The sequence below is a fragment of the Gymnogyps californianus genome, chromosome 2, assembly GCF_018139145.2.
Source record: "Gymnogyps californianus isolate 813 chromosome 2, ASM1813914v2, whole genome shotgun sequence".
NCBI classification, from domain to species: Eukaryota; Metazoa; Chordata; class Aves; order Accipitriformes; family Cathartidae; genus Gymnogyps; species Gymnogyps californianus.
In genome coordinates this window covers 145,186,365-145,207,154 of record NC_059472.1, presented here as the reverse complement: position 1 = coordinate 145,207,154, position 20,790 = coordinate 145,186,365, and the positions used below count along the sequence as shown (strand labels likewise).

General features: G+C 42.0%; 1 protein-coding gene across 1 annotated transcript in view; it reads left to right on the top strand.

Annotated features, from left to right (window-relative positions):
* Positions 1 to 20,790, top strand: part of CUBN (cubilin) — a 148,300-nt gene that overhangs the window by 4,229 nt on the left and 123,281 nt on the right. The window contains exons 7-18 of the mRNA XM_050915645.1: positions 3,208 to 3,334; positions 4,787 to 4,955; positions 5,724 to 5,855; positions 7,060 to 7,155; positions 7,715 to 7,836; positions 10,053 to 10,239; positions 11,968 to 12,086; positions 13,419 to 13,653; positions 14,993 to 15,174; positions 15,974 to 16,136; positions 16,337 to 16,527; positions 20,465 to 20,621. Of these exons, the coding sequence (XP_050771602.1) occupies positions 3,208 to 3,334; positions 4,787 to 4,955; positions 5,724 to 5,855; positions 7,060 to 7,155; positions 7,715 to 7,836; positions 10,053 to 10,239; positions 11,968 to 12,086; positions 13,419 to 13,653; positions 14,993 to 15,174; positions 15,974 to 16,136; positions 16,337 to 16,527; positions 20,465 to 20,621 (1,880 nt within the window). The remainder of the gene's footprint in view (positions 1 to 3,207; positions 3,335 to 4,786; positions 4,956 to 5,723; positions 5,856 to 7,059; positions 7,156 to 7,714; positions 7,837 to 10,052; positions 10,240 to 11,967; positions 12,087 to 13,418; positions 13,654 to 14,992; positions 15,175 to 15,973; positions 16,137 to 16,336; positions 16,528 to 20,464; positions 20,622 to 20,790) is intronic.

Here is a 20,790-nt window from a genome sequence, read left to right as displayed (position 1 = left end):
CAGCACTCGCCAACATGCCCACCTAGCACAGCCACGTTATCATCCCTCTGTTATCACCTACCCCTTGAGACCAAAGGGAGTGAGGAGGTGAACAGCTTCGGCCCAGCAAAGGCTTTGAGTTGTTGGAAACCTCCTGAACATATGGGCACCCTTGATCACTGGCATTCCCAGCACACCTCATAACTCTGAAATACGGGCGCTGCTGAGACTGCAGCAGCGAAAGCAGTGCACAGTGCTGCCAGGCAGAAAGGGAGGAGAAATGCTGTCTGCAGCCAGCTGGCCAGGAGGGTGCCTGCACTGCCCGTGTGCGGGCCCCCATAGACATGAGGTCCCTGGAGCATATCCTTCTCTGGCTGTGCCGAGCTCCTTAGGAAACATGGTCTTGTTTACAGGGCAAGCCAGCCTGAACGTTCTGTGTCTTATTTTCCAAAATGTCAAATAATCTGGTAAATAAATAACTTTCAGATATAATACAAAGCTATCCCTGTGCAATGGGAACAAGCAGGCTGGAGAGCACGCCACAGCTTTCTGCAAAGCATTTTGTCTCCTGCTTCAGCATGAAAATCTTAGCCCCCACAAATATTTGCTTGGCGTAACACTGGCTTATAGTGCTTTGTCAGTTCTTGGAAGAACCTCACACAAGGGAAGTTCTCCTGCAGTGCTCCTCACACTTCAGCATTAACACAGAGCCTGCTGAGATGTCACTGGTATGTGATGCTTCCTGTCAGCTTTTCTTTGATTTTAAAGGATGTTTCTAGCTTGCCTGCAGCTGTCCCCAACACAGACATTTGTCAAGGAAACGACACACAAAGCACCCTGCCTTTACTTGTTGTTTCTTACTGTGCTCAGAGATGTGGTGTACAAGTGTGTGACTAAATTAAGGTTTGAGAGGACAAGCCTTTCTCCAAGTGTTGTCATTGTGTTAGTACAGTCATGATTCCTGTGTTTTCCCCAATGTAATTCTTGCCCTCCTTGGTACTTGCTGAATCAGTGCTTCCTGAAATGAACTAAGACCTCTTCATAAGTCATCCAAATCTTAATATTACTGCTTTTGCATTACACCTTCAGGATTCTTGTTTAGTCCTTTCCCCAACCCCATTGTACTGTCTTCACAGTCTCCCTTCACGTACTGTCTTACTTATTTCTGAGTACTCCCCAGATGCTAAATCCATCCCCAGACAGAGCATGATACAGCTCTTTTCAACAACTGTGAGAACATTGCTGCTAAATTTTCTGGGATGCAGCAGGCCAGGTCACCCCACTCCTGCTCTGGTGTAGCTATATACACCAGCGTGGACTGCAGGTGAAGAAAAGGGTGATATTTAACTTTCCATAGCCCCCAGAGATAACACCAGGTGAAGGGCAGTACTGGATTAGGTACCATGAAATGGAACATAACTCAGTCTTCACTCCCTGTTCAGATTCTTTACCTGCATGCTTCAAGCTGTAATTCAGGAAAGCACTGAAGTATGAGGAAAAAGAGCAGGTATCCAGGAAACGCCTTCCTGAATCAGAACCTTAATGGGACATTGCATCAGTTGGATGAAAGGCTGTGAGAGTCCCCAAGTCTATCAGACTTTTGCGTCAGAACGAAAATAACGGGCGCCTCATCACAACGTGCCATCAGCGATTGGAGAGAACCAGGGCAGTGCCGAGCAGCAGTGCATTGCAATTTGGCTGAAGGTCCTTGCAGCGTGACCTACTTCTTGAAGCTGTTCTCTGAGCAACTTCAGACGGGTAGCAGATTAATCTTTGCCAGACTAGGCAGGAGACAGTGCCATTTTGCTCCTCCTTTGGAGCTGGTCGGACTGCCTTGCTGTGTCCTTTGGAGTTGAACATGAAGCTCTGAATGTACTTTGAGCATACAAAGGTGATCTGGTTCCCTGACCTGTTGCCTCTGTGCTTGCCCAGGCTGAGCTACTGCACCGGCGAGATGGTGTTGGTCTATCTGCCCTCTCTTACAATAATGAACAGGCTGTCTTACAGTACTGCAGACTGGAGTTAAGCATTAAGCTATTGTGGGGTTTTTAAGTCTAAGTTCATCCAGGTTGCTTGTCCTGAGTGCAGCGTTTAGTTACCTGCAATTGGCTTATCAAACTGCTATTTCAACTGAGCACGTGACACTCTGGCAGGTACACTAGCAGCTTATTAATAAATTGCTCCAAGGTTCAGATCAGCTGCACTGGAAAACCCTGATTCAAATTCTACAGATAAATGCCTTTACAGAGTAGTTTTCGTTAGCCAGCTTACAAGTAATTCAACAGGGGTGTGTACCTGCCATATGTCTCTGTGAGAAGCAGACATCAACAGACATTGCAGCATATAACTTGCATCCAAATAAGTGTCTCACAGTCACTTTAATAAAAAGCTAGTGAACTGATAGGAGGCTTTCTGTAGGTTTAGGTCCTTTCAGTTGTATTTCAGAGCCTCAGATTTGGTCCATGTGGAAATAAAGGGTCAGAGAAAAGGGAAATGTTACCCAATGGCTTAGAACTTCCCAATTTCAGTTCCACTGCGTACGTACAGTGCTGTGACTAAGGTGTGTCCTATAAATAACAACATGATGCAGCTGGCAGCCTGCAAGCCAGATCCCCCCTGTAGAATGCCTCCCTTCAGCCCACTACTTTGTTCTTCCCACCCCATAAGCCCCAAATGCCTCCTCCTGCCTGCCACACTCACCTGAAAGCTGGGCTGCTGCTGAGAGAGCAGCTGCCGTGTGTTGAGGTGTGGGTGTGAAGGTACCCCGCTCCCTGGGACAGGCCAGACGTGGCATTTCTGCGTATTGCTAGAGGTAGGGTTTTAGGCACTTGGCATCATATGAGGGTCATAAAGTGAAACACAAGGTTTAGGTGCTCTCTGACACAAGTGGGGATTTCCAGGCTCATGCTCTGCTGAAGTGTCATGTTAGATGTTTCTTTTTTTCTGGATTTGCACTTACGAATGTAATAGAAGGCTGTGGATTCTCCCATAGGGTCAGACAGTCATGGATATGCACAAATCCCACGTGATTTTTGAGTATCTCCTGAGCAGGAGCTTTGCGTCTGTGCATGATTATTAATGGGATTGTCAGTATAGCTAAATAGACGGATTTCATAAGGTACACCACATAATTAAGAGTGGGAAATGATCTTTTACTATGGCAATATGTGATCTTTAATTGCTATATAAAGACAACATTTTGATTTTTCTGTCTGCTTTCACCATTAGCTGCTCCTGTACTCCAGAAACCTATGGGCCTCACTGTGCCTTGAAGTTTGATGACTGCCAGGGAGGATCTGAGACACTCTGTGGGCATGGCATCTGCATAGATGCAGACAGGGATGAGCCCAACAAGGTAAGGAACAACGTATAAGTCTCATTATACAGCACAGCATGAATAAGCAACAAATAATGCTGAGCACCACAAAACTGTAGCACACACTGCTGCTGAAAAACAGCAAGAAATGCCACTGTACGACATAACCTAACCTCTCTGTTGTCCCAAGGACAGCAGAAATAATTGAAAATGCCTTGTGTCTTGTTAGAGGTACTTGTCACAGTATCAGATCTACTACTACATTCATAGAGAGCTCGGGAATATTCTTTGAATAAGTCAAAGTCTTATTTGAAGCATAATATTCTTACTGTTCATTATTTGGGGAGTTCTAAGTTGCTAGAATATTTTATTACTTAAATGATTAAGAAGGACAAACATCATGAATCTTGTTTTTCCTGGGAAAAGGCATACATGTGGAACATTATTGTCAGTGGCCTGAGAGCCACCAGGGCTGCAGAGTGGCTGGGGTGGCTGCTGCTCGTCTTGGGTTCTCCTCACTGTTAGTTGGACTTGGTCTCTGACTCCGGACGCTCTCCAAGCATCTGCACTGGAAGGATGCTAGCATACACTTGAACAGTCTTCTGGAGCAAGCCAGCTCATTCTTTTTGGGAGAAAATCTGGGTACAAGGTGTTCACTCCAAAGGGACATACGGAACATGCCAGCTTTGGCTCTTTCCACTCAGAGCAGCCCTCCAAAACTACCCTGCCAAGCCTGTGCTCCTTAACACTCCTATACACCCATACACCATTTCAGACATGCCACATATTCTTCATGCTATGCTATAAAATAATTTCTTTGCTCAATTTGTAAAAGTTTTCACAACTCATCACTTGTTTTCTGCACATTTTTCGTGGAGAAAGCTTTTCAGAAGGGTTCAGTGTTGGCTTAACAGTGTCTGCTCCTGTGACAGTCAACAATAAAGCTCCCATTAGCTTTAATTGGACCAAAGCTAGATAAATACTGAAATCTGACCATTAGTAAATTTTACTAGAGAGAAAACTGTTTTCCTTAAAGAAAACATATATTTGCGATTTAATGTCGTCACTGCACATTGCACAGGTTACTGAACAGTTCGCTTAAAAGAAAACAGCCAAGCTGATTTCAGATTGCTTACACTGATCTGTTTACCCTGGTTGCAAAGCAAGTTGATGACTTTTAATTATGTTTATGTGCAGCTCATAATTGCAGTTCATTTCTTCTGGGATCTTTGGGGTAAATTACAGGTTTCTTTTATGAACATAATGAATGAGCCTGTTGTTGCTCCCATAATCTAAATAGGTAAATTCAGAGGAAGAAATAGACTGAGAAAACTACCAAAGCAACTTATAAAACAGAATGTGCAAAGCATGTAATGCTCTGAAAGCTTTCTTGCTATAGTTTAAAAGACATTTTATAAAATGAACTCCTCCTGCCCTTTTCTTGACTGTTCTAACTGTCTTAAATATGTAATGTGATGTTTGCTGTGGCAGCCCAAGTACCGCTGTATCTGTGACACTGGCTGGATGTCCCCTCCTGGCAGCCCTGCCTGCAGTGCTGATATAGATGAATGCAGCCTCCCTAATCGTCCGTGTTCGCAGAATCCGCTTGTGCAGTGCCACAACACGCCAGGCTCCTACTCATGTGGTCCCTGCCCCACAGGTATCACGGCCTTCCACACTTTCAGGTGGGAGGGGGTGGCAGTCGGTAGTACTGCCTGTATGTCATAAGCACAGACACGGGATCCAGGTGAGAGTAACTCCATGAAATGCTTTAGTCTGTATTCTAGAGAATAAATGCCTGCAGGTTATGTCTTATCTAGGTAACGCAGGCAGTGGAGTCTAACGCATGATTTATCCCATCCTAAACTAAGCGTCTAAGTAGGTCTGATGTACCCTCATGTCCATAGGTACCTTCATGTCTATCATGTCCTATTACCTTCATGTGACAGGTCTGAGGTACTTTCATATCCTTATGCTCACTGCTCTAAGGCGATATAAAAATCTAATTGTCCCCTCAAGCCATATAACCTATGATTCCTCTTCCTGAGTTGGGTAGGTGGTGTGTATAGGAGGAGTATTTGAAGTATTTAACCAGAATTATGATAAAGCTTTGCTGCAAGTTGTACATGTGTGCACTAGACCAGAACTGCCTCCTCTTTAGGTCAAAGTGTGTTTGATCCTGGAATACCCAGAATACAGTTAAAATAAAATGTTCTTGCACACACATCTCCACCCTGTTGTGTTTGTAACCTATTTTGCAGACCAGTATTAATTTTCATCAGTTATGAGAGGAACAGGTCTTCTCTCGTGTTAATGAAGTAAAATTCAAAAGTCATATTTTTCTGCTCTATGAAAAGATCTGGTCAAAGAAGAAGATGAAAAGGCCAGGCATTTTCTGTTTTAATGTCTTTCCTGTGCTTCTTTTTAGGCTGGCAAGGAAATGGCTACAGTTGCCAAGACATTGATGAATGTGAAAGTAATAATGGAGGCTGCTCGACAGCGCCGATGGTTCGATGTATCAACACAATGGGATCCTTCCACTGTGGGCTCTGTCCACCAGGTAAAATGGATATTTTTGTTGATAAAACTATGGAAAGGCTTAAAAGATGAAGGTTCAACACATCTGAGCCTGTTTTATGGTAGACTTAAGAAGCTGAAGATTGGTTTTATATAAAGAAGTATCACATACACAAAGCAATACTGTAATATAGAATGCAGAGTCTAAGTATATTCAAATAGCTGCTTCAGCTATTAAAGAACATTTTGTAGAGTTTCTCTCTAATGATGATCCTCTGAAACGTGTTTCTCTTGTACTAGGTAGCCCTTTTCAGTGTTAGAGCCTTGATTTGACGAAGTACTTCCTTTATAAGATCATTAATGGGAAACAAGGATTGCGTAATTATGATAGTAATTTCATTGTCTGTATTAATTGAAAGAGTATCCTGTGTGCCATAAATCAGCTGTATTGTCTGTCTTAAAAAAAGCCTTGATAATTGTCACGCTCTGAATGCTGTCTAAGAAGGCAGTGTTTCCATTGCAGTACAGGTCAAGCAGTGGAAGTTGTGACTTGCATCTTTATAATTTGTGGTTTATGATTTAAAATGCTTTATGAAATGCATGCTATCAATACTAGAAATACTAGCAGGAAAAAGTGTTTCTAATTGACCTTTCAACTGCTATTTAAATGGCAATAGACTGCAGGTAGTGAAGGCTCTCAGTTACTGAGCGCTGAAGGGCTATCACCATGCTGGAGACGTGGCCTCAGACAAGTTTTGATGTGGTGCAGTGGACCTCAGCTCTGGCCGTGCAGAGTCGTGCTGCAGTGCTTTGGTCCTGCTGAGCCTCCCGAGAGGAGGTGGATGTTGTCTTTGAGACCCAAGGGCAGCTCTGGCACACAGCGGGAAGCCTGGAGATGGTTGGGGCTGGCTGGGTGCAGACGCATAGGGAGGGCAGCACATGGTGGCTGGGAGAGCTGACCTTCTATGGCCTCACTAACCTCACCTATATTTGGCTAGCACTAATATACTTTTTTTCTAAAATCATGGGAGGATTTAGTTACAATCAGAATCCATCCCTGCAATGTAGGAACCACAATAAATATGGCAAGTTTTACTTCAGTGGCTATCTCAACTTTTTCTTTTTAACGGCAGAAGACTATGATTTTACACCATAAATTAGTCTTTTTCTCACCAGATGACTGTTTTGCTGTTGATTCTCAGAGAACATAGTTTGTTACAGACTAACTGAGATTTACCTCTGAACAGGTTATGAGGGAGATGGACAAACTTGTACCCAGGTTGATATCTGCTCAATAAATAATGGAGGGTGCCATCCTTTGGCTACTTGTACCTCAGCTCCAGGTACGATGCTCTCTTAAGGACTGTAAGTAATACCAGTGTGAATCTCAAGGAGGGTTTGGTTAGGCTGAATCCACTTTGTAGCAACATATTTAGATTTTGCAGCCCCTTCTCCACAGTCAGTTTTGCCTCACCCAAAGGAGTTTACAGGCAGGTTGGCTAAAGCCAGCAGGCCTTTCCACAAACAATGACAGAAATAGATTTAGGCTCCGCCAAAGAGCAGATTTCATCAGAAAAATGTAGAGATCTTCACCATTTCTCTTTGATGCGGTTTTCCAATTTCAGCTGCTTTTACTATTCTTCTCCTATCCATAAATACCCTTTGACTATTCCTACCACTTCCCGCAAAGGTGACCTTGGACTCTCAGGTACCCATAGCAAAGCAACACTAGGGATCTTTCCATGGTCAGACTGGGCACTGACCAGGGAAGTTGTCAAAAGATCAAATAAGTTAGAATTATATAACGACTCTGCTTCAAAATATCATGGACCTTTACTGTCATTGGTATTGGCACTGTAACAAGGACCGACTTACTTTCTGTATCTTGTCTCATCTCCCAAGGGCCAATGCCATTTTGTTCCTGCCCATCTGGGTACACTGGAAGTGGATATGGGCCGAACGGGTGCTCTCCTCTCAGCGATATCTGTCAGCTGCAAAACCCTTGTGCAAATGGGCAGTGCTTGGTAAGTGCTGGGCTCCTCGCAGTTAGTGACGACATTATGTAGTTGTAACCAGTAACAACAGGGAGACTGGTGAGACTGAAAGCTGAGTGCAGACATACTAAAGGTAATGAGGCAAGGTCAGTGGGGAGTGGGAGATCAACGGATACACCTGGGGAAAACAAAGTGAGTTTCAGGGCACACAAACCATTTCTTTGTGTTTGAAGTAGAGGCAGCAGTCTTGGCACTAATAACCTGAGAGGTTGTAGCTAGGACCCCAGGCTAGCGATGGGATGCTGGTGCTGGTGGGGGAGAATTGATGAATGGCTGTCCCTGCTGGGACAGGGAAGTAATTTACCACCTTGGATCATGGAGGAGTTACCCATGACAAAAAACCTAGTACCTCTGCTGACCTTCAGACTGCTAATATCCAGTACAGTTAGTTATGTTTTCCTAGACTGATCTTGTGAGAGCCCTCCTGGAGTCTCAGGCTGTTTATATGGATATGGAAAGGGTGCTTCATGGGAATTGGTTGTACTCCTGCTGGTAGCCGAGTGGTTTGACCTTTACTGATTGGTGGTGTGAATTCATTCTCATGCACAGCGATGATTTAGTTTGTCCACCTGGACCCTGTGAAGGCCTTTTGGCTTCCCCAGTGAGGTGTGCTGTGCTCAGGAAAGTCCACGCTGCAGACCTGGGGATTTTGATAATTCTGTCGTGGAGGATATTTATGACGATGATTTTGGAGAAATGTTCACAAATGGTAAATTTGTTGTTCCAGTAGTCTGATCTCATTTGACCACAATGGTCTGCGGATATCCTCCTTTTGATGATCCTGGGAGGCAGAGGGGAAATGGGACATAGGATTTGGACTTGGTAGTGTTAGATTAACGGTTGGATCTGATTGTCTTAAGGGTCTTTTCCAACCTAAATATTTCTATGATTCTATGATATGTTACCTTTCCCTTTTCCCATTTTCTGTGTGAAAGGAGATGATCCCCTCACCTCCACTCCACCCCTTACCAGCATTCCTCGCTCTCTCTTCTGTAGGTACCTATTGTCTTTTCACTCAGATATTTAAAGGGCCTTTTGTGCCCAGATCTAATCTACTTTTTCTGACTATTTAGAAACTATTTATTTTAGTCAGTCTATTAAAAGATATGATGTCTTCCCCGAAATATATCCTAACATACAACCGTAGGCAATCATGGCTGCAAACTACTACATAAAGATAACAACACAGTCAGATACTTCAGTAATGGGACTACAGAAGCATCTAATAAAATCGAGGATCAGCAGAGCTGTATTTGGCCAGCGTAATGACAGATGTAATGTTAATTATATATCAGGCAATGCAGATCAGAAAGCACCTTTTTGCCTTCTAAAGCAGCACTCGGAGCCGTAAATACACATCAAAATCCTCTTCCATCATACTGAAAATCTCTGTTCAGGACACAGAGGACATGAACAGAGAATGCAAAAGGAAACAGAGAATAGAGCACATTGATTGTATGTCATCAAAGATGGGATTGTTAGCCAGTACCTTGGAATACCATGTTCTGCTTTACCTGTAAAAATCGTGTCTATAAAACAAGAAATATAAGGAAAGAGGACATACAAAATTAAAACAGTTACAGATATAGAAAGACTTGATTATAAGGAGAAGTAGTAAAGGTTGAGACAAATGAAATGGAAAAGAGACATGTAGAATAAGGAATAATGCAGAGAAGGCAATGAAATTGTCCCCATTTAACATCTCTCAGAGTGAAAATGAAAGTTAACAGCCCACATAACTGCAGTGCAGACTTCCCAGAGAACAGGCTTGAGAGAAATGATTTATAAACCATTGTTATCTTGACTTGCTATTTATAAGGTTTAGATAATATGGTTGACTTGTTTCTAGGGTGATCATTTCAAAGCCAAGCAAACACTTTTCTGAATGGGTAAATGAATACAGATTTTGACTTTTGAGACAGTAATTGGAAAGAGCCCCGCAAAGAAATAACTTAATAGAAAAAGCAAAGAGCTAGATAATCTGATTAGGCTTCAGGTTTATTTTGGCATTCACCAGTGACCATCAAGGCCATTAAATTCCAAAGGTTCTATTTCTTTGCTCTGGTATCTCCACATAAAATAAGTGTAAATATCAGTCTTTCTGCCACCTACGTTGATTCCTTTAGGTGATCCATGGTCATTAAGTTTGCTTATGACAATGCTATGGCATTTGCTTATGCCCATAGGCAATGATCTCTGGATACTTCTGCCTGTGTAATGAGGGCTGGACAGGCCCTAATTGTACGGAGAACATTGATGAATGCATTAGCAACCCGTGCCAGAATGGGGGCAGCTGCACCGATGGGGTCAACGGCTACTCCTGCGAGTGCACCAGTGCCTGGACAGGACCACAGTGCCAGACTGCCCAGCAAGGTACGGCCAGGACCTCCTCCCCAGGAGAAATGGGCCACCAGGCTTCAGCGAGTAGATGCTTGGTGTATATGATTAATATGTGAATAAGAATGAAGTTATGATGGCAGAAACCAGCCCTCTTCTCAGTGGATTACAGATCTCAATCCAAAGTCCCTTGAAGTTTGAGTTTTCCATGAGTTTTGTTTATAGCTGCTTTGTTTAGCAGTAGGAGCTTAACAATGAAGTTGATTAGCAGGCCCACTGGCCTTGACTAGACGCCAGACATCCTAAAATCAGATCTCTGTTCCTGAGAAAGTGGTCTGGTAAGCTGGTTGGGAAAGAGGACCCGATATAAGGAGAGCAGATTTACAAGAGAATATATTAATGTTTCTCTTTTGTGCACACTATTTCATTTGTTGCAAAGCTGAGAGGTCCTGACATTTTTAGTCAAGATGAAAAGCCAGAAAAGGTTTTAAAACAGAAATTTAATGAAAGAAATGTTATCCCTGAAAACTGGGGACTCTGAGTTTTATAGAGCGACTGCACGGTCCTGCCTTTATCACTTTTTCTGTTTGTTTGGGATTTTTTTGCCGTTAATTTTAATTAAACAAGGTCAGGATAGCATTCCAGTGAGCGTCCCTGTGGCAACCATCTGTCAGATGGCTCGTATTTATTGCAGGTTGCTGTGAGGAAAGCAGATTAACTTTTCACAGAATACAGAATGTAAAACTTTCACTGAGCCTCTGTGAAATCTGCTCTATTTTAGAGCTACTTCAGGCTCTTTCCTATTTTCCTTAAATATCTAAGCAGTAATGTTTTATTATTAAGCACATGTGGAAAAAAAATTGATTTTTAACCATTCATAATAGAAGGGATAGAAAACCAGTTTTTATCCAGTGAGAAATTATAATATATCAAATCCTGTTTTAGTTCCTAATCAAGGGAAAAAGAATACATTTTATGACATGATAATTCTAAATCTGGTTGAGAAATGGTGAGATGTTTTAGATGGACACTTCAAACAAAATTATGTTCTTTTTACCACTCCTTGAAACAAAATACTTCAGTTTGCTGAGAATCGAATATCTCTTTAGCATCAGTTCAATGTTAAACTACAGCTACTTGTTGTACACTGTAGCTATATGTGCATTGTATTTTGGGTACTCTACAGACATATTTTTCTGTAGCTGTTTGGGATTCCCAGTTCACAGCTCCCATTCATTGAATGGCTCAGTGAGAGAAGAGACCACGGCATATCATGAGAGGTATTATCAGGCCCAGAAATCTGACCAAAAAGAATAAATGGGACAATAAAACATCTGAAGGATAACTCCTATGATGCACCACTAGTGAGAAAGACAATTTTATATCATGTTAGCTTCAAAATGTTATTTCATTGTAGGTGAAAAATTTAAAGATTCGATCTGGAGGTAGCCTTCTGAAAACAAACTAGTTTATGGACATTTTCCTGAGACAGAATCAACATCTTTTGGCAGTATCCACATATTCCAGCTGAAAATCTTTTTTCTTTTTCCAGGAACTACTTTTCTCTCAGGGAGTAATTTTGCTCATTTTTTGTGATGTCATTCCACTTTAGAGGAAATCCTGAGGAGTCTTTTATAGAAGTATCTTTCACCCTTGTTTTAAATGTTTAGGAAGCCAAAGCTATGCAAGAAAGTAAGGTTTTGTTTAAGTCTGTATAGTGATAGCACAAATTAATCTGTTTAATTTTTCTCTCTCTTTCTGCAGTTTGTGGAGGATATCTCTCAGGCTCCAGGGGAACTTTCAGTTACCCTAATAACCCAAACAGCCAGCGGTACAACAGCGGGGTCAGCTGCGCTTGGGTTATTCAAACTAATCCCAACAAGGTAAAATAGAGTTCAGGTTAAAGAAACCCTCACTCTGCAGGACCCCTCAGCTCATCAGAGCAAACGTGACCCTCTTCATGCCACACATTCCAATATTGTGGTCCAATCCCCTCAGAATAAATAGTTTTTCAAAAAGAATGTTTCAGATCCTTAGAGGCCTTCAGGCTCCTTAGCCTAAGAATTTGCCTGGATTACATTTTCAAGGTTTTTCCTATGCAGCTGACGGTTAGAGTTTATTCACCTACCACCAGCTAGAGAAGGTGCCTCTTTTACATTGCTTTAGCATGTGATCTGCGAATAGCTGCATGAGAAAAGCTCTGCTCTGATGGCCTCCACAGTTGGTTTATGAGCTAAGTGACCCCAGAACGATTTCATGTTTCTGATTTCTGAGTGCCAGAAATGTGGAATGCTGAATTCATACTGTCAACGGCTTTGTGTAATAACAGAATTTGAATTTTTTTAAGGATTAATTTTTAAATGTTGCACTCAATTGTATGTTCTGATTCTGATCTACAACTGACAATTCCACTTGTGTTATAAATAACAACTACAAAATATGTTACTTCACACTTTAGCATGGGACTTCTTACTTGGGATCTAAATATTTGATCTATTTTTGACATTTCATGGAATGAATTAAGTAGTTTTATAAACCAGTGGTTGCTAGTGGTTTATACAGCACTACATATATATATATGTGTGTGTGTGTGTGACATATCCTCAGCTTTAAGCCTGAGAGACACTACTGTCTTCAGCAGAGCTATATTAAAGCACATCAGTGAGGAATCTGAACATACATAAAGCTGTGTATGTCACTAAATATCTAGAGTGGGCTTATGAGACACTGATTTTATATGTGCAAAAAAAGATGATTTCATTTTTTTAACTCCCATGACAATACTTTCAACCATAGCAAGGATGAGAAATGTTAATTATCTGATGAGAAAACTGCCATGGGAAACCAGGAATGAAATATTTTATGCTGTATTTCAAGCCTTTCACATGGCTTGAAATATATAGGTATATATATTTCACATATATAACAGACACAGGCAAATGGTCTCAATTATTAGTTTATAGAAATAATGCTCTTTCCAGACAACTTCCCTGTCCAAATTCTTTCCTATCGATCTTCTCTCTTTCCTTTTGACCCTTAAGATTCCGTAATATCTTCTGACCTGGAACTTTTCAGGAAATGGCATAATGGCTCCAAAGCTCATAGATTCTCACAGTTGCATGAACAAATACACCTGCTCTATGCAGAGTTACTGCATAAACAGTGTCTCAGCAGATGGAAAAAAAGAGATTTCTTGTTCTGTTACTTCCTGTTAGATTCTGCGTATTATTTTCCCATTCTTCCAACTGGAGGCAAGTAATGAGTGTAACTCTGACTTCCTTCAAATCCATGATGGGCCTTCAGCGTCAATGCACATGCTGGGAAAATACTGTGGCTCCTCACCTCCTGCAGAGCTTTTCAGTTCCCACAACTCCCTGTATTTTTGGTTCTACTCAAACCACAACATTACGGCTGGAGGTTTTACTGTTCAGTGGGAATCTCGGGATCCTGGTAAGTTTGATGAAATGTCAAGTAATTTAGCATCTTCATGGCTTTGGAGCAAAATGAATGAGTTATTTCCTTTGATTAGGAAACATTAGGAGCAGTAGGACAGTATTTTGCTAGGGAGTGAGGCTGAAATGTAGACATATATGTCACTTTAAAATATTTAAACTCCAACTCTAGGCCTCTGCATGAATAACTTTCTCCTGGTTTTTAAGGCTGTTTTATACCTCCTGTGAGGAATCCCCCAAAGAGCATGTGTTCCTGGAGATGCTGTTCTTCTGATTAGTTCTCTTTTCTCGCAGAAGTATCTAGTACTTTGAGCAAGCAAGTTACCTTTTTTTGCCACTGACAATTTACAAGAGGCTACAGAGTTTGAAACATGCTTTCTAAACATGATAGATTGTTGGGAATTTGATTTTAAATTACCTGTGAGCTTTTTGGTATGATTTGCTGTACATTTCTGCCTGAATTCTTGGTAACACCACTTGCGTGATTCTTCCAGAAGGCCTGGCAGTGCATTTCTAGAGATAAACCCCAAATCAACTTGTGCAACGTCAAGCTCATTTCAGTGTTCTGTGTATTGTCTAGAAACAAAATGGTGCATTGGGTTGTGTCTTGAAAGAGCCATAGAGTATAAAAAGTATAGAAAATTTAGGGGGGAAATGGTTTCTTTATTTCCAGAAATATTGAAATGCTTTTAATGTGATTTTTGGTGGGTTTTTTTCTTTCAATTGACATTATTAGATAGATAATTACTAATTGACGAATATGGATTCTGAAAAGTGAAAACAGATCTTTTTTGGGGGAAAAAAAAAAGCAAAGAGGGAGAGAAGTATAGATGTGACCAAACTAGCTATTCCTTAGGTATAACACACAAGTTGACTCTACCACGCCCAACTGTTATGCTGAGAGGGATGGGTTTTTTTATTACAAGTATATAAAACAGCCTTCCCTGTAATTAACATTTTTTTAAAAATTAAAACAGTCTTGTGCATGGAGACTATTTATAAAGTACAGAAATTCAGATTAATTTTGTAAATCCAATCCAAAACACAGTGCTTTTGATCTTTCTCCTAAAGATATTTCCATCGTAATTGGGAAAGAATCTTTCTTTTACTGTGCAAATCAGGAAATATTTGGAGTTCTGTTTTTATAATTCAATTGCAGAATTAATTGTAAAATTTAAAGAAAGAAGTAACTTGTTGGTTTGTTTGGCTTGCTCTTTGTTTTTGAATTTATTCTGGATCCCAAAGTGGTACCTAGTTTTGACACTACAGGAGAATTCATCTTCTGACCTGACATGTAGTGTTAAAGACTGTGCTCTTCCATGTTTGTTTTCTGTTAGAATGTGGTGGTGAGCTGACGGGTACTTACGGCTCAATAAGCTCTCCAGGATACCCTGGTAACTATCCTGTAAACAGAGACTGTTTCTGGACCATCTCAACCAGTCCTGGCCTCCTCATCACATTTGCTTTTGGCACGCTAAGCCTAGAACACCATGAAAGTTGCAGTTATGACCATTTAGAGGTAAAGTTTAATTGTGGATTATGACAACATTTTATGGCTATGTTATTGCCAAACAAGATATTTCAAAACTTTTTGTACATACAGAAGGGGACTGTTTGAAAATTAAATCCTGGGTTGAAATGCTCATTTGTACTTACTTATTCCAGCCATCAATGCACACTCAGATGCAGGCAATATAACAGAAAGAGGATGATATCCCACTCCACTGAAGTCAGTGGAAGTCTTGCGACTAAAGAGGATGGGATTCAGGCCAAATACCTGGTGGGAAGCTTTCACTTTCTTACAAAGTTCGGTCTCCAAACTCCTTGTCGAATGTCAACCCACAGAGAATTAATCAGCCTAAGGAAAACTATTAAGGAAAGGGATCTAAGATTAATAGATTCATATTATAGTACAGTCCATGACTTGATGTGTGAGCTTAGGGTTTTTTCTCAAGTGCAAAGTAACGGTTACAGAATTCACCAATACCCAGTCATGGAAATGAGAAGCTGGTTTAGAATAGCATGTTCTCCAAAATTGTGCAATGCAGAACATGATTTCAGGAAAACAGTTCAACAGTAGATCTCCTGATGCTTTCTTTCCCTTTTACAAAACCCTTGATGACTCTCCTAGGAGCACCATCACAGCTATGCGGGTGGGTCTGTTTCTTGGTTCCTGTGTGTTTGGAGGAACCTTCCTATGAGCTTTGCCTCCACCCACCATCTACAACATCTCCTGGGGCCCCCAAGCTAGAGTGTTGGTACTGTTCACAGTGGCACACATCTAATAATTCTGAACGCTGATCTGTCATTCTGTCTAGATTCGAGATGGTCTTCTTCCACAAGATCCCGTCCTTGGTAAATACTGTAGCACTGGATCTCCACCCCCACTTCAAACCACTGGTCCATATGCATGGATTCACTTTCACTCTGATGACTTAGTTACTGATAAAGGCTTCCACATCCTCTATACAACATCTCCTGGTAAGTAAAATTCATCATTACAGGTTGGTCTGTTACATTCCTAAGATAGCCAACAGCATACGAATTGATGTAATTAAAACTTGCTATTTAATAATACAGAAAGCCTCTTTGATTTGCAGCCATTGTACAGAGGCAGCCTAAACTGAAAGAGTTACCATACTTGTGAGTATCTCAACTAATATATTTTTTTCTTAATATAGCAGATCCAAGTTGTGGAGGAAATTACACGGCTAGTGAAGGGGTTATCACGTCGCCTTTCTGGCCTAACCCTTATATCAACAACCGACAATGTATATACATTATCAGACAGCCAGAGGATGAAAAAATATACCTCAACTTCACCCACATGGAGCTGGAGAGTCACACTGGTTGTTCATTGAATTATATTGAGGTGACTTCTTTTAAGCAGTTGATATGAAAGGTTGATTACATGTGTGTACAAAACCATGCTGCACACTTTCTGTCCCAAGGGCGACTGCAGAAATAGGTGTTAATCAAAGGACTAAGTATACCAGTTTATTAGGGTCCAAAAGTCACAGGGGCTAAAAGAGCAGAACTGTACATTTGGAATGAAGCAAAGATAAGAGAACAAGAAAATCTATCTAGCTTAACACTAATTCTTAATCGGCTGTACGTGATTAAGGTGGAGTTTGGACCTTTGGTAAATGCATGCCAAATGTAAGACGAATAGAAATACTGCCACGGCCACTATGCAGCACGTTCTGGGGCAAAAAGGAAGCACACCATATATATATTTATATATACATACATATGTACATATATACATATGTAAAGCTGGGAGTTTATTGTTACTGTAATTGAAATCTTAGAAGTCTAATTCAAGAATTGTTATTAGTCTAAATCTAATTATTATAGAAAAAATAATAGTACAGTTAGAATGCTTCTATATGGAAAATGTAATACTACTACTACTACAATAGTAGTTGATGCTATCTAGGATCCACTTGAGGTTATTTTTATGTTTGCTAAAGTGCTTTTACACCTAGCTCTTTCTTCATTGGTCTGCAGCTTAATGTTATATCCAAATCTACTACTATATGGTGCCTTTTAAGTATGCTAGCTACCATTTCTTCGTTTTCTTTGTTAACCTTAAACCCAGTTTTGTCCAGCTCCACGTCTGCGTTTCTTTAACTGACCGCGGGTGAGGTTTGGCATGGTGCTGTGGAGGCTGGGGCTCCTGGAGGCCATGGGGGCTCCCCGGAGGGGCAGAGCAGGGCCTCACAGTCAGGGCCCATGCCACTGCCCTCGCCAGGGAGCAAGGCAGCCCCAGGAATCAGGCAACTCCCTAGGGATGGGGATGGGCCAAGGTCAGGCTGGGACATGGGCCTGCAGGTGCTCCTGGCTCAGCAGAGCCCGTGGCCGGGCAGGGCAGGACTGTGGGGAGCTGGAGACCAGCCCTGCTGCAGTGTTGCTGGGGCAGGGACTGATGGCCCCGGGGGGCTGACACAGGCTCCTGGGCTGTGGGCAGGGTGTGGGGGCCCCAGAGGAGGCCATGCTGGGCCAGTGAGTCCTGGTGGTGCCCTCAGGGCCTGACAAGCTCTTTATGTCGGTGGTCCATGCCCCTTCTCCTGTCACCCCGACCCTGTGCTCCTCTGCGCTGCACCCCGGCTCACCACGTCTCAAGGTGTCTGCTGTCGTACCTGGCCTGTATTTCTCCATACAGTCATAAATACCTCATCCTACACGGAATGACTGCTGGATACTGCTGTCTGTATAAAAGCGTGCTTGTACCGCACAGAGGTAAACAGAAGTAAAACAAACAGGGCACAGACACCCAGTCGATTAGCGAAGGTGCTGCCACAGCTGAAGCAGGTAGGAGCAAGCCCTGCAGCCCCGGCGCAGAGCTGGGTCCCGCGCTGCCAGCTACACAGTTACATGGCAGTGGGGTTTGTTTTTGTGCTTAATCTCTTCTTGACCAAGCGAGGAATAGGCCCCTGTGAGCTCCATGCAGTTAATCTGTTTTTTAAAGATGTTATTGTGCTGACATCGTTCCCTTTCCTCCTCCTCTAATTCAGAGACTTTGGTTGGAATGAAGTGTAATTAATTTCTGAAATGAGAGGGGAAGCGTGTTTAATGAAAACAGACAGCTTTTGTCTGTTTGGCCTGGTACTCCTCTTGCCTAATTGCTGGCAGAACAGCAGCTAAATTCACAGCAGCCAGAGAAACAAAACCATTTCTGTTGAACGCAATCAGTTTGTATTAGTTCAGCAAGGCATTTACCTCGCTGTTTGCTGATCAGTCACAAGCCATTCAGTTTCCCTGTGTTTCTGTCCTCCTCTTCTTCCTGCCCTCTCACTCAGTGGCTTAGCCCAGAGCAGAGAAACAGGACCGACATTTTCTGACCGGGACAGTCGGTACGACTAAAGCACTGTGCTCTCCTATCTAGGCCTGATTTTCCACATATGCATTTGTAAAATACTGTCTCACTGGGTTTTATAATGAAGTTCAGCTAGAGAGATAGATAGCTTTTGGATATTAAGTCACTTTAAAAGTCACTCTCCAACAATTGTTTTGTGACTTCGAAAAGGTGCAGATTATTCCCATCCCTGGCGATACCAGGAAACCTGCAGAGTTTCCACAAGGGCCAGACACAGCTCACAGGCGCTTGCTCAGGGAGGGATGTTTAGTCTCTTACTGAGGAAGGAACAGCCTGGGACCAGGGATCTGCAATAAGAAACTAGAGACAATAAAACTTCTTGTTTAAGAAAGACTATGACATGGTGCTACAGAGGTAAGGTGTTAGCCAAGACAGCTCCTTCTCTTTGCCATCCTTCTAACTGGCAATAGGAGACATTACTCACATGGTTTAGAGAACCTGTTATTTTTATCACTACTCACTGGGCTTTATAAACAAAAAATGTAAGGACAATCAGCTCAAGAAAAAAATGTAAACTCCTGTGAACTGTACTTCTGGAAACTTTCATTGCTGTGCAAAGATTTTCTAAATATTCCGGCACAAATTCTGATCTCAGTTGCTCTGCTGTAAATCCAGAATAATTCTGTCACCTTAAACTCAAGTCCCAGGGAAATTAAAAATATCTGTTAGTCAGAAAGCCATCTCACCAGCTGGAGATTGCCAAAGCTGGGCAAGCAGGCCAGCCACTGCCTGCTCACCAGGGCACTGCCTTCTCTCCCAGTCCACAGAGGAATACAGCTGAGGAGGAAAGAAGAGGTGATGAGAGGGGACCTGAAAGCTGGATGTCCCCGGCTTTGCCAATGATTTCACTGGAATGCTTTTTTGGGGTTGACAGCATATAGGTGCATTTAAAAGCAGGTCCAGCTACATGAGCTACCACCACTTCTACAGCAGAAAAGAGCTGTTTTCTTTTTAGGAGAATCTTTGGGAGAAAAATTTCATTTTTTTGCCTGGGCAAATAGCAGGGGACCTGTTTTTTGGACCTTAGCTTGTTGGCTGCCCTCTTGGGCACTTCAGAGGGTGTTCAGAGCTCCTTGGCTATACCAATGCTCTGCCTGGTCCCCTGGATGCACCTGTTCTTTGCCATGGACTGTGGGTTCAGGGCCTGAAGTTCAGAGGTGCAAATACCTCTTTCCCTTTTAGTCCCCTTCATAATAAGGATTTATAATCAACTTCTGGGAAAACACATAAGATACATTTCTCCTTTGATGAGCAAATTGATTAAGATCAGTAGAGTGGCAATGCAGAAGGTAAAAGCTGGAAGTGATTCCCTGATATAGCTTCATTGTCATTATCATGCATTGGACCCTTCGGATAAAGTAGTGGAAAGACGTCAGTATACCTCTTTACTGCTTTAGGGACTCAGAGTTGCATCTCCTGTTAGTGAGCTGTCTGGCTGCATTGATATATGGGTGTGATGGGACACGTGCTTGTTCTGGAGAAGTGCCATTGAAAAATCACTAGAAGCTTTATGGCCAGAGCAAGAAAATCACAAATACCCCTTTTTTTCCCCAGCAGATTTTACTGCTGGCAAAAATTTCATAGCTGTCACTGGTGAGTACCTTACCTGTCTCTTTCATACTAAAGGTGTCACTTTTGGAAGCATAGGCCCAAATTGTACTAAAGCTGAGAAGATCTGTTTCATCCTAATGTCCCGTGACAGTAGCACACGTGTGTGTCTTCTGTGCTGATCATCCTATCCTTCCTTTGAGCTCTCGTAAATCATGTGCTTGTGCCAATTACTGTGATGGCTCTACCCCTCTTATTAATAAGTAAAACAGTTATTCCTTTTGTTGTTTAGCAGCTCTTGTGAGATTATAATTTTATCCGGATATCAGATCCCAATGCTTTTATGATCTGAAGTTTTTCTTTTTTTCTTTTTGATGACTAGGTTCGAGATGGTGACAGTGAGATGTCTTCTCTTATTAGCAAATTCTGTCACAGTACACTCACGTCTCCAATCACTTCTACCAGCAACAGTCTCTGGATCAAGTTCAAGTCTGATGCTTCTGTGCACAGGGCTAGCTTCAGGGCCACTTATCAAGTTGGTAAGAGGAACTGGTGACTTGCACAGTGAACTGATCTGTAATTTGGACACTTTCAGTCATTTCCGTGCTATATTATCCATATAATGGGCTTAAGACAAACTTCAAAAGAAAGGAAAGAAAAAAACAGAGTCAATTTATTATTTATTGCTACTTTTAGAAATGTTAAGAT